This window comes from Schistocerca cancellata, chromosome 3 (genome assembly GCF_023864275.1).
Source record: "Schistocerca cancellata isolate TAMUIC-IGC-003103 chromosome 3, iqSchCanc2.1, whole genome shotgun sequence".
Classification (NCBI taxonomy): domain Eukaryota; kingdom Metazoa; phylum Arthropoda; class Insecta; order Orthoptera; family Acrididae; genus Schistocerca; species Schistocerca cancellata.
The window spans coordinates 31114998-31127409 of record NC_064628.1 but is presented as its reverse complement, the minus strand read 5'-3'; the positions used below and the strand labels follow the sequence as shown (position 1 = coordinate 31127409).

The window sequence follows — 12412 nt, the reverse complement described above, 5'->3', positions numbered from 1 at the left end:
AACCTTCAAAGCCTGTAAATTGTAACACATCAAAAAAAGTTTTGCAACACCCCAGTTCCCAGAACTCCTGAAGATAGACATTGACTGTGGATATTGTATCACAGACACAATCCCTTTGACCGTTCAGAGATGTCACTAAACCCACCTAAGATGTAAACAACCATGCATGAACAGTGCCTATTAGACGGAGGGGGTCCGACAGCTGATCAGTTCCAATCATTCCAACGGGAAGGAGGTACATGGCTAGTGTTGTCTGTAGTTCAACCATGCCTAGATAATCAATACCACAGTTTGATCGCATTCGCATTGTTACTTTGTGCCAGAAAGGGCTCTTAACGAGGGGAGTGTCCAGGTGTCTCGGAGTGAACCAAAGCGATGTTGTTCAGACATGGAGGAGATACAGAGACAGGAACTGTCAATGACATGCCTCACTCAGGCCGCCCAAGGGCTACTACTGCAGTCGAGGACCGCTATCTACGGAGTATGGCTCGGAGGAATCTTGACAGAACACCACTATGTTGAATAATACTTTTAATGCAGCCACAGGACGTTGTGTTATGACTCAAACTGTGCGCAATAGGCTGCACGATGTGCAGCCTCTCTCCCGATATACATGGTGAGGTCCTTCTTTGCAACGTCAACACCATGCAGCGTGATACAGATGGGCCCAACAACATGTGGAATGGACTGCTCAGGATTGGCATCACATCCTCTTCGCCAATAAGTGTCGCATATGCCTTCAAACAGACAATCATCAGAGACGTGTTTGGAGGCAACCCAGTCAGGCTGAACGCCTTAGACACACTGTCCAGTGAGTCCAGCAAGGTGGAGGTTCCCTGCTGTTTTGGGGTGGTGTTATGTGGGACGGACATATGCCACTGGTGGTCATGGAAGGCTCCGTAATGGCTGTATGATGTGTGGATGCCATCCTCCAACCTATAGTGCAACCATAGGCATGTGTAAATGGGCAGAAGATGGCATTGTGGTCGGCAATTTTTTGCAGTGGCAGGTTATCAAGATTTAAGTGTGTTTGAACATGGTGTTGTAATTGGTGCACGTCAACAGTGACATTGGACTGTTGGTGACTGGAAACATATTGCCTTATCGACCAAGTCTTGTTTCAAATTATATCAATTGGATGGACTTGTACGGGTATGGAGACAACCACGTGAATCCATGGGCCCTGCTTGTCAGCAGGGGACTGTTCGAGCTGGTGGAGGCTCTGTAATGGTGTGGGGTGTGTGCAGGTTGGAGTGATATGGGACCCCTGATACATCTAGATAAGACTCTGAGTGGTGACATGTATGTAAACATCCTGTCTGATAACCTGCATCCATTCGTGTCCATTGTGCATTCCGATGGACTTGGGCAATTCCAGCAGGACAATGTGACACTCTTCACATCCAGAATTGCTACAGAGTGGCTCCACGAACACTCTTTCTGAGTTTAAACACTTTCACTGTCCACCAAACTCTCCAGACATGAACATTACTGAGCATATCTGGGATGCCTTCCAACATGCTGCTCAAAAGAGATCCCCACCCCTTCATACTCTTACAGATTTATGGACAGCCCTGCAGGATTCATGGTGTCAATTCCCTCTAGCACTACTTCAGACATTAGTCGAGTCCATGCCACATTGTGTTGCGGCACTTCTGCATGCTTGTGGGGGCAATACATGATATTAGGCAGGTGTAACAGTTTCTTTGGCTCTTCAGTGTATTTCCTGTTGGTTGCCTGAAAACTGCTGCTATTGTTGTTGTGTGTGTTTCCTTATACACTATCATTGAACAGCATTTAAAGAGCTGTTCATTAATCTGTACTGCCTGGGACTTAACTGCACTTTCTGGATACATAGTCACTCTCCTTTCCTGTTCATGGTTTACAGCAGAGGATTTTAGCCTGTATACATCATGATGCATCCGATTTTAATGATAACACATCTGCTGAGATGCCATGTGCCCTTTTATTTTTGTTTATGGGTTTCAGAAGTTCATTTTTATTTATGAGGCTTCAGACGCTTCAATGAAAATTATGAACAAGCAGTCTTTAAGATTCATAGCTTTCTTCAAGCTGCAGTTTTTTATTTGGCTAGTAGCTGTTTAAATTGCAACTGTAGTTATCCTGCAGCTCTTGCTTTCAGAAGAAAAAAGGCCTAGGGATAGGATAGATACAGCTTTGACCAGGCCGGGTGCTGCTGGTAATTATCTCTGGAAGTAGCCTATTACCAGAATCATTCAGATGCAAACAATAGTGTACATGAGGGGGCAGATTGAGTGATGATGCACCAGTGACATCCATGCGTGAATGGCTCTCTCATCTGAGTAATCTCACAAGCTCTGAATTAACACATTCCATGGAACACTTCATCCAGGGCTTATCAGAACACTCAAAGAGAGAGGTATGTTTTGAGCACTAGTTTTACAAATGTTTTCAGCAATGTAGTGATATCAGTGGGCCCTTGCAGCTGGGTTTAAAATACAAGTTACTTGGTAATCATCTCAAAGAGTTGTGTACAAGTCCTGCAGTATTGCATCCATGACTACTACCTAGAAATAAGATCTTGGTCTTTCCAGTCTCAACTTACACATTATACTTATATACTGCCTTTGAACTTGTTGGGTTTTCTACATGTTTTTGTTGACAGTTTTTGAAGCACTGAAGGTACTGCATATGTCTAAACTGAAGCTCTCAGACTTGCAGCATATCCTCAATCTCTTCACTGGTTTGGAAGATTTTACTGTAATCTAATCTTCTGGTCTAGCTCAAATATTGTTACAGCACTTTCAATTATTCTAATACTTCTTTCGCTACAGCCAAACTCGAATTTCAAGATTAGCTCCCCTTTTTCTAGTATTGTGTAGTGATAGTGTCTATCACTGCAATTACAGAAGTAACCTAAATTACCCCTTATTTTGTTGTGCCACAAATCCCACATGAAAATAACACTGACACGCCACCCACTGATCTCCAGTCCTAATGATTCTATGGCAGTCTGTTCATTTGTCAGTTGTGATAGCAAACTTTTGCATGATGTATTCTGTGTAAGAGATTTGTTACTAAGGCATTTCTACATCATATTTTGTGATAAAATAACTAAAAAATCAGAACTACTCAGTAACAATAGTTATATGATTTAAATGTATCTTTTAAGTTTAGATACTTCGAGAAATGAAATTTATTTATGAGAGAAAATGAAATTTGTTTATGAAAGACAATGCATAATGACCCCTGAGCTGGAATTCTAATTTTAATTTTATGTAGCTTTACACTGAGAAAAGGCTATGAAGTGTTTCACAATGTAGTCCTTGGATAAATAGTTCCTGGTTAACTTGCCATGTCAAATTTGGATAAAATCTTAAGCTTTCAATAGCTGTGCCTTTAATCATTGTCAGGGGCTAACATAAGCCAGACTTTGCCCTTGACAATGGTGATGGAAGCAATCACTGAATGCTTGGAATCTTATCCAAACTTGATGTGGCATGTTAATCAAGAACTTTATGTTGAAAACTTTATTAATAGTTGACACCCAAAAAACTTCATAATTATGAAAACTGCAGCAAGCTCTCAAAGTATTAGCATTTTGTCTACGTAATCAGCAACCAATTTTAAAACAGGAAGGAAGACAGATAAGTACATGATGTCTCATCAGCATCAGTTTCATTAGAGAACCGTCACAGCAATCACCTTGACTGGTTTACGCAAACATCAAAATATATACATTAAGATGGCTGGACAGAGATTGTAGTCCCTATTCCTTGAGAATGTGTAGTTTCATCCAGAATTTTTAGTAGTTTGTATTTACTTTACATTTCCCATTTGTGCAGCGAATTACTTCCCCTCGGAAGATAGCTTCTCTCGTTTCATCAGGGTCATGCTCCTTGAAACAAGAAATGCAGGATGCTGAGGAAAAGCCTCCATGTGCTTCAACCAATTTCTCTGGAGGCAAACCAGCCACTGAAATAATATAAAATAAGAATCTTTTTCATATCTGTCAGTGACATTCTTATCCATAAATACGCATTCTTGTATTATATAAATAACAACTCAGTATCTGGGTAGAAAGACAATAATTTATCTTTGTGCTTCCAAATATCAAACTTTTCTAATGCAATATTCTTTCTAACAACTTATTATGTATATAACCTCTTATATTATTCCATCCCCACTATTCTCTACCATACTTTTTCCTTAATCTCAGTTCCCTAAATTTTTGATTATTGCTCACTAACTAGCAAAGTTTGTTCTGATTTCAGCAGTGGTAATTGTCATTAATGAGAATATAGTTTTTCATAGCTTCATGCTTGAATCAATGCTTCACAGAGTTGTTGCCATGTCAGATTTGTCAGTCTCGAACTGTGAATGATTTCCTTCATCATTATCATTGGGAGATATTTCAGTAGGCTGTTTGGTAATTTAGTTAGTCAAATTATTTCATGGAGATGGCATGGGGTAATTAATGTTTGTTATAAGTTATCCAGGGGCCAGGAAATGACATGGGGGAGCCTCTGCAAACACTTTGCGACTCTGGCAAGAAAGAACAGGCGCTATACACATTTACAAGAACTCAGCAAGAGAGTTCTCTTAGCCTCTGCCACCTCAATTTTCCAACTTCCTAGCTACATGTGGTGTGCCAGTTAAGCCGTACAACTCAGCAGATGGTTGGATAACCAATCCTAGCAGGAAACTGAGTTGGTGAACATACATGATTTGGAGGTTAGTGGAAGGTAACAGGAAACCACCATTGAAATTTTTCCCATGAGAACATCATGGCTTTGCTCAATTCTGCATTATCTAGAGCTTCAAGTCTCCCAAATTGGATATCCAGGGTGGGGAGTGGGAGGCACAGGATTGGAAAAAGTCATTAACCTACATCATGATGCAAATGATCCCGTGGCACTGTAAGAAAGATTGCAACATAGAGTGTGTGTGGACTGTTTCAGACTGGAAAACTTGCCATAGTAGAGAGACAAATGAGCACAAATGACCTGGATATTCTTGGGCTTAGTGAGACACACCAGAAGAGAACTGGCCATTTCATGATGCTAGGAAGGAACACTGTGAACTTTTCAGTGAGTAATGACCAAACCAGAAGTGGTGTTGCAACAGTTGTTCCTAGAAATCTGAACAACTGTGTTATCGGTTATACACCTGTTAATGACAGCATAATATCCACAAAATTGAGTGCTTCTCCATGAAAACTCAACACCATTCAGATCTACATCCCTACTGCTGTGGCATTAGATGAGGAGATAGAGGATCTCTATGAACAGTGAGACAAGTCCTTAGTAAGATCCCTAAGAAAGAGCAGCCAGTAATTCAAGGAGACTTCAATACTAAAATTGGAGACACTACCCATGACACACACTTAAAATCTGTGGTTGGACCTTATGGTATAGGTGAAGAAAATGATCAAGGCTCGATTTCTGTGAGAGTAATGACATGAGGGATTGTAACATTATATTCCAACATAACCTGGTGACTGATCTAGTAATCAGATTGACTTCATCCTAGTGTGAAGATGTTGGAAGGCTTTGATCTCAGACTGTGAGACCCTCCCTACAGCTGACTGTCCATGAACATGAGGATTAAGCTCAAACCTACCAAGAAGATAGACAGTTACAACTCACAAACAAGGAGGCTATTTGGGAATTTGGTGAGCTTGTAAGTTAAAAAATCCATAACTTCAGTCTTGATAAGGAAGTGCCAGCGTCACAAACATGGGACCGAATGAAGGAGATTATTCCTCAACACTTCTGACACCAGAATGACCACAAAATGCAGAACATCCTTGGATATCACAATCCACACCACAATTAAAAGAAGAAAGAAGTAATCTGAAGGAAACTGGTATCCGCATTACCCAGGAGCAACATAGATATAAGAACCTTTGTAGAGAAATACAACAGAATTGTAGAACGGACAGGTAGCATTTCATTAAAGGCATCTGCAATGAGATAGAACAACATCACTATCACAATGAAGTATGTGATCTCTTCAAGAAACTCAGCAGCATCGCCAGTGCATTTAATCCTCATATTGAGGTGGTACACAATAAGAATGGCAACTCTAAGCAGACAAGGAAGATGCTGTTGTGAGATGGAAACATTACTATGGAAAGTTGTATTCTGGAATTAACAGCAGTACAGACAGTCAAGCAGTTAAGGAACTTACATCAGAACTGACAGTCTTATGCAAGAATATAGAGAACACAATTCAACATCTGAAGGACTATGAATCCCTGGCCTAACAGTATTCTGGGGAGATGGTTAAAGAAATATGGCAGGAAGGTGTTGATGCACTGCATTCATTGTGTGCTAGAATATGGGAAACTTGGGAATGGTCAGAAGACTGGCCAAAGTTTCTCATCATTACCCTATACAAGCAAAGATCAATCAGGAACTGCTCCAACTACCAAACTATTTATCTCATAACCTACAACAGCAAAATTTTGCTTTACATCTTGAAGCAGTGTTTGAAGCCATATATTCACCCTCACATATCCACAGAACAAACAGGTTTTGTTGAAAGAAAAGGAACACAGGAACATATTCTCAACATGTGACAAATAGCTGAGAAATTGTGAGATTTCTGTGTTGGAAAATTTTTGGCATGCAATTGCAAAGTCCAGTGTCTCACGACACTTGAAAGCACTGATCAGAAGTCCATACAGCAATCACCAAACAGCTATCAAGAAAAGTGCTGGCATGTCTGATTTCTTCAGTGTATCAAAACATGTCAGATGGGGTTGCGTTCTATCCTCCAAACTGTCCAACATAGTTGGACTAAAGGCATCTCAATTGGTGACAGAAGTATTAACAACCTTGGATTTGCTGAGGACACTGTGCTCTTAGCTAGCAGCAGCAATGAACTAGCAGAGTTACTAAAAAACATAAAGGGCATTACTCTATCATATGGGCCAGACATCAATCTCAGCAAGCAGAAAGTCATGATAACTGATTGAGGAGCACAGGATCAAGTCACAGGTTGACTAAAGGAACTTGAAGTTATGCATTCTTCTATCTATCTTGGGTCAACCATAAACCATCTGCAGCATTGGAAACTGTGAAGATGAGATAAGAAGATGGATTGTGCTAGAGCGAGTGACTATGAAGAAGCTCACCAAGATCTTACTCAACAGAGCAATAATGAATGCCACAGAGATCCAGCTTCTTGAAACACTCTTGTTTTCCATTTTCTTTTATAGCTGTGAAACATGGAACCTTAAGACCAGAGGCAAGCAGTGTATTGACACATTTGAGCTGTGTTGCTGGCACAGGCTGCTGTGCATAAAATGGACCAAAAAAAGAACAAATGTGTCCATTATTGAGCAACTGTTTCTCCAAGCTCCTTTTCTTTGTATCAACCAAAAAATTATCCAGTTCTTTGGCCATATTGCGAGAAAAGGTAGAGAAAATATTACGGAAAGGAAGATTGAGGGCAAGAGGCTACAGGGAAGCTTAGCAAGCAGGTGGATGGATCAAATCAAGAAGCTGTCCAGTCTACCTCTTCAGCAGGCTCAAAGAGAAGCTAGTAACCATCTTATCTTGGATGGAGCCTCTTGCTTCATGCGGTCACAACACTCGGCAATGAGCACAGTGACATGTGATGACGATGATGATGACCAGTTATCAGTTACTTCCTTTAGCTCAACATATTCAATTGGTCATTTTTCTGAATAAGGTATTTTATTATGTTCCACATTTCTGCCACTAATCACTCATAGAATGGAAATTAGGAAGAACATTTAGGCTGTCATGAGAATGCTTCCCAAAACATCCTCTAGTAGTCTTTTCCTTGACCCCAAATGACAAGGCAATATCAACATCAAAATTGTTTTAAAATCTTGTGTTATGACTGTCCAAATCAGAGTTCAGCTGAAACTGATTTTTACTGTCAACAACACAAATCATTAAGGATTAAATGTATCAGGAAATGAGTGTGAGTACCAATATTCTGGAAGAAGCTTCTGCAAAATGTGCACTTATCTACTGTGCACAATTTTCTTACTACTCACGTCTGCGAATAAATACTTTATTGACTTTAGATGGACTTTTCCAAAGGGTAGTTCCTTAAGATAACAAGAAGTGCATTAAGCTAAAAACTTCATGTTTAGGTAAATACAAAGACAAATACTTTTACGTGTAAAATGTTGTGAACTGAGCTTCTTGATTAGTTTACCTATATGTTGACTCCCTTTTAACTTTTTATCTACTGGGACCTCATAAGATTTTATACATAATATTTCATTTCAATTTAATTACCATTAGTCTACTTCTTATATTAACATAAAATTTTTGCTTGTTTGAATGTGTGTAACATTGAACTAGTTATAGGCCCGTTCAGCTATCACACATGTTATTTTTGGTCAAGTTGATTTTGGCCCTTGATTAGTATGCTTGTGTCAACAGAAAATACAAACCATTTTTCCCTGCATTAAACTATATGTGTTACAACTCTACTGATTCAATAAAATAATTGTCTTCAACAAGCGTAAACATACACTCCTGGAAATGGAAAAAAGAACACATTGACACCGGTGTGTCAGACCCACCATACTTGCTCCGGACACTGCGAGAGGGCTGTACAAGCAATGATCACACGCACGGCACAGCGGACACACCAAGAACCGTGGAGTTGGCAGTCGAATGGCGCTAGCTGCGCAGCATTTGTGCACCGCCGCCGTCAGTGTCAGCCAGTTTGCCGTGGCATACGGAGTTCCATCGCAGTCTTTAACACTGGTAGCATGCCGCGACAGCGTGGACGTGAACCGTATGTGCAGTTGACGGACTTTGAGCGAGGGCGTATAGTGGGCATGCGGAAGGCCGGGTGGACGTACCGCCGAATTGCTCAACACGTGGGGCGTGAGGTCTCCACAGTACATCGATGTTGTCGCCAGTGGTCGGCGGAAGGTGCACGTGCCCGTCGACCTGGGACCGGACCGCAGCGACGCACGGATGCACGCCAAGACCGTAGGATCCTACGCAGTGCCGTAGGGGACCGCACCGCCACTTCCCAGCAAATTAGGGACACTGTTGCTCCTGGGGTATCGGCGAGAACCATTCGCAACCGTCTCCATGAAGCTGGGCTACGGTCCCGCACACCGTTAGGCCGTCTTCCGCTCACGCCCGAACATCGTGCAGCCCGCCTCCAGTGGTGTCGCGACAGGCGTGAATGGAGGGACGAATGGAGACGTGTCGTCTTCAGCGATGAGAGTCGCTTCTGCCTTGGTGCCAATGATGGTCGTATGCGTGTTTGGCGCCGTGCAGGTGAGCGCCACAATCAGGACTGCATACGACCGAGGCACACAGGGCCAACACCCGGCATCATGGTGTGGGGAGCGATCTCCTACACTGGCCGTACACCACTGGTGGTCGTCGAGGGGACACTGAATAGTGCACGGTACATCCAAACCGTCATCGAACCCATTGTTCTACCATTCCTAGACCGGCAAGGGAACTTGCTGTTCCAACAGGACAATGCACGTCCGCATGTATCCCGTGCCACCCAACGTGCTCTAGAAGGTGTAAGTCAACTAACCTGGCCAGCAAGATCTCCGGATCTGTCCCCCATTGAGCATGTTTGCGACTGGATGAAGCGTCGTCTCACGCGGTCTGCACGTCCAGTACGAACGCTGGTCCAACTGAGGCGCCAGGTGGAAATGGCATGGCAAGCCGTTCCACAGGACTACATCCAGCATCTCTACGATCGTCTCCATGGGAGAATAGCAGCCTGCATTGCTGCGAAAGGTGGATATACACTGTACTAGTGCCGACATTGTGCATGCTCTGTTGCCTGTGTCTATGTGCCTGTGGTTCTGTCAGTGTGATCATGTGATGTATCTGACCCCAGGAATGTGTCAATAAAGTTTCCCCTTCCTGGGACAATGAATTCATGGTGTTCTTATTTCAATTTCCAGGAGTGTATATACATAAGTGGAGCTGGTTATTTAATGAAAACTGTTATTTTCTCCAGGACAAGTTTCTGAAACCATATTTCCTGAATAATAATTTAATGCAAAGAGAGTTTTATTGTATATCATTTAATTTATTAATAAATACAATATTTACATACATCTTTCCAAACCGTCGATATTTTGGGTATACATTCTCAGCAGCTTTCCTTTTTCATTTATCAAGCGGGCAAGATAATGTCCAAGATTTGGCCGATACTTTTTGCCAGGATAAAGCTCTTTTGCCAATGAAAGAAATGGTCGTGGATCCCTCACAAAAAATCCCAAATCAAATATTGCTTCAGGATATGGAAGATTGTACTGTTGGAGGTTATCATACAGTCCAGTTCCAGGAGATCTACAGAAAAGTAGAACATACTTTTGAATAACCAACTGTAAAACACACACACACACACACACACACACACACATACACAATAAATCAAACAAAAACCACATAAGGATAGTGTGTGCTATGTAAATAAAGGATCTTTTCTGTATTATATTTGTTCTTGCATAATAAGTCTTTATCCACCAACCATATTGAGCAAAAAATGGGGGTTTCACATTGATGACTACTGCTCTTTTCACATGTAACCTCTACACCACAAAATCTACATGTAAGGAACATTTCTCATTGTTGTTGTTGTTGTTGTTTCCATTGTTGTGGTCTTCAGCCCAAGAACTGATTTGAGCCAGGTCTTCATGCTAGTCTATACTGTGCAAGCCTCTTCATATCTGCATAACTACATCCATTTCAACCTACTTACTGTATACAAGTCTTGATTTCCCTCTACAATTTTTACCCTCATACTCCCTTCCATTACCAAACTGACAATTCCTTGATGCCTCAGGATGTGTCCTCTCAACTGATCAAATTGTGCCATAAACATTTACCCCAGTTTGATAGTACCTCCCCATATGTTACGCAGTCTACCCATCTACTCTTCAGCATCCTTCTACAGCACCACTTTTCAAAAGCTTCTATTCTCTAGACAAATACCTTCTGACAAATATCTTCTAGAAAACACTTTCTAATACTTAAATTGATATTACATGTTAACGAACACTTTTTTTTCAGAAATGCTTTTCTTGCTTTTGACAATCTAATTTTACACCCTATTTACTTTGGCCATCATCAGTTATTTTACTCCCCAAACAGCAAAACTCCTCTAATACTTTTAGTCTCTTATCTCCTAATTTCATTCTCTCAATATCATCTAATTTAATCTAATTAAATGCCATTACCCTCATTTTACTTTTGTTCATGTTCATCGTACAATCTCTTTTCAGGACAGTATCCATTCTGTTCAATTGTTCTTACAAGTCATTTGCTGTCTTTGACAGAATTATAATGCAACTGTATTATTTTTCAGTTTTTATTGTCTATGCTCTAAACCTAATAATAGAGAAACGACTAGATAAGAACCTGCAAACATACATAGCTTTTGTAGATGTAGAGAAAGCCTTTGATAATGTTAAATGGGATAAGATGTTTGAGGTACTCAAAAAAGTAGGAGTAGACCATAAAAATAGAAAAATGATATCGAACCTGTATAAAAATGAGACAGCAGTTATCCGTGGACGGACAAAACAAGAAGAGGTGCAGATACGAAAAGGTGTCCGACAAGGTTGCGCACTATCCCCTGTTATCTTTAATGTATACAGTGAAGAGGCGCTGGAAAAAGTAAGGGAAAATTCACAGACAGGTGTAGTAATTCATGGCCAACGAATAGATATGATAAGATATGCCGATGATATAGCTGTCCTGGCTGAAAGTGAAGAAGATCTTGTAGTCCTGCTGAATAGAATGGATAAAGTTATGGGTGAAGAATATAATATGAGAATTAATAAAGCAAAAACAAAAGTAATGGCATGTGACAAAGAAGATCAAATGAAAGTCCAAGTTCATGTAGGCAATGAACTGCTTGAACAAGTTGATAAATTTACTTATCGGGGCAGTAATATTACCAGGGATGGAAGGAGCAAGGCAGAAGTGAGAAGTAGAATAGCTCAAGCAAAGGCTGCTTTTAACAAGAAGAAAAACATATTAACATCTAAGAGCATCAGCCTTGAAATCAGGAAAAGATTTTTGAAATCATATTTGTGGAGTGTGGCATGCTATGGGTGTGAAACATGGACTCTCGGGACAGAGGAAGACCAGAAGCTAAATTCTTTTGAAATGTGGTGCTATAGACGCAGGCTCAAAATAAAATGTATCGACAAGGTCACAAACGAAGTGGTTCTGGAAAGAGCAGGTGAGAAGAGAAGCTTCTGGAGTTTCATTGTTAAAAGAAGAGTGCAATTTACAGGCCATCTATTAAGACATAAAGGGCTCCTGAACACAATCATAGAGGGATATGTCGAGGGAAAAAGACCAAGAGGAAGACCACGGCTGAGGTACATGGATCAAATCGTGAAAGATGTGGGATGTAACACCTATAAAGAAATGAAGAGAAA

General features: G+C 40.9%; 1 protein-coding gene across 3 annotated transcripts in view; it reads right to left on the bottom strand.

The window, feature by feature from the left end:
* LOC126176831 (NAD-dependent protein deacetylase sirtuin-3-like) overlaps nucleotides 1–12412 on the bottom strand; it is a 54923-nt gene that overhangs the window by 9352 nt on the left and 33159 nt on the right. For all 3 annotated transcript variants that reach the window (XM_049924015.1, XM_049924014.1, XM_049924016.1), the window contains 2 exons: nucleotides 10075–10310; nucleotides 3806–3957 (listed from right to left, as the gene is read on the bottom strand). In XM_049924015.1, the coding sequence (XP_049779972.1) occupies nucleotides 3806–3957; nucleotides 10075–10310 (388 nt within the window). The remainder of the gene's footprint in view (nucleotides 1–3805; nucleotides 3958–10074; nucleotides 10311–12412) is intronic.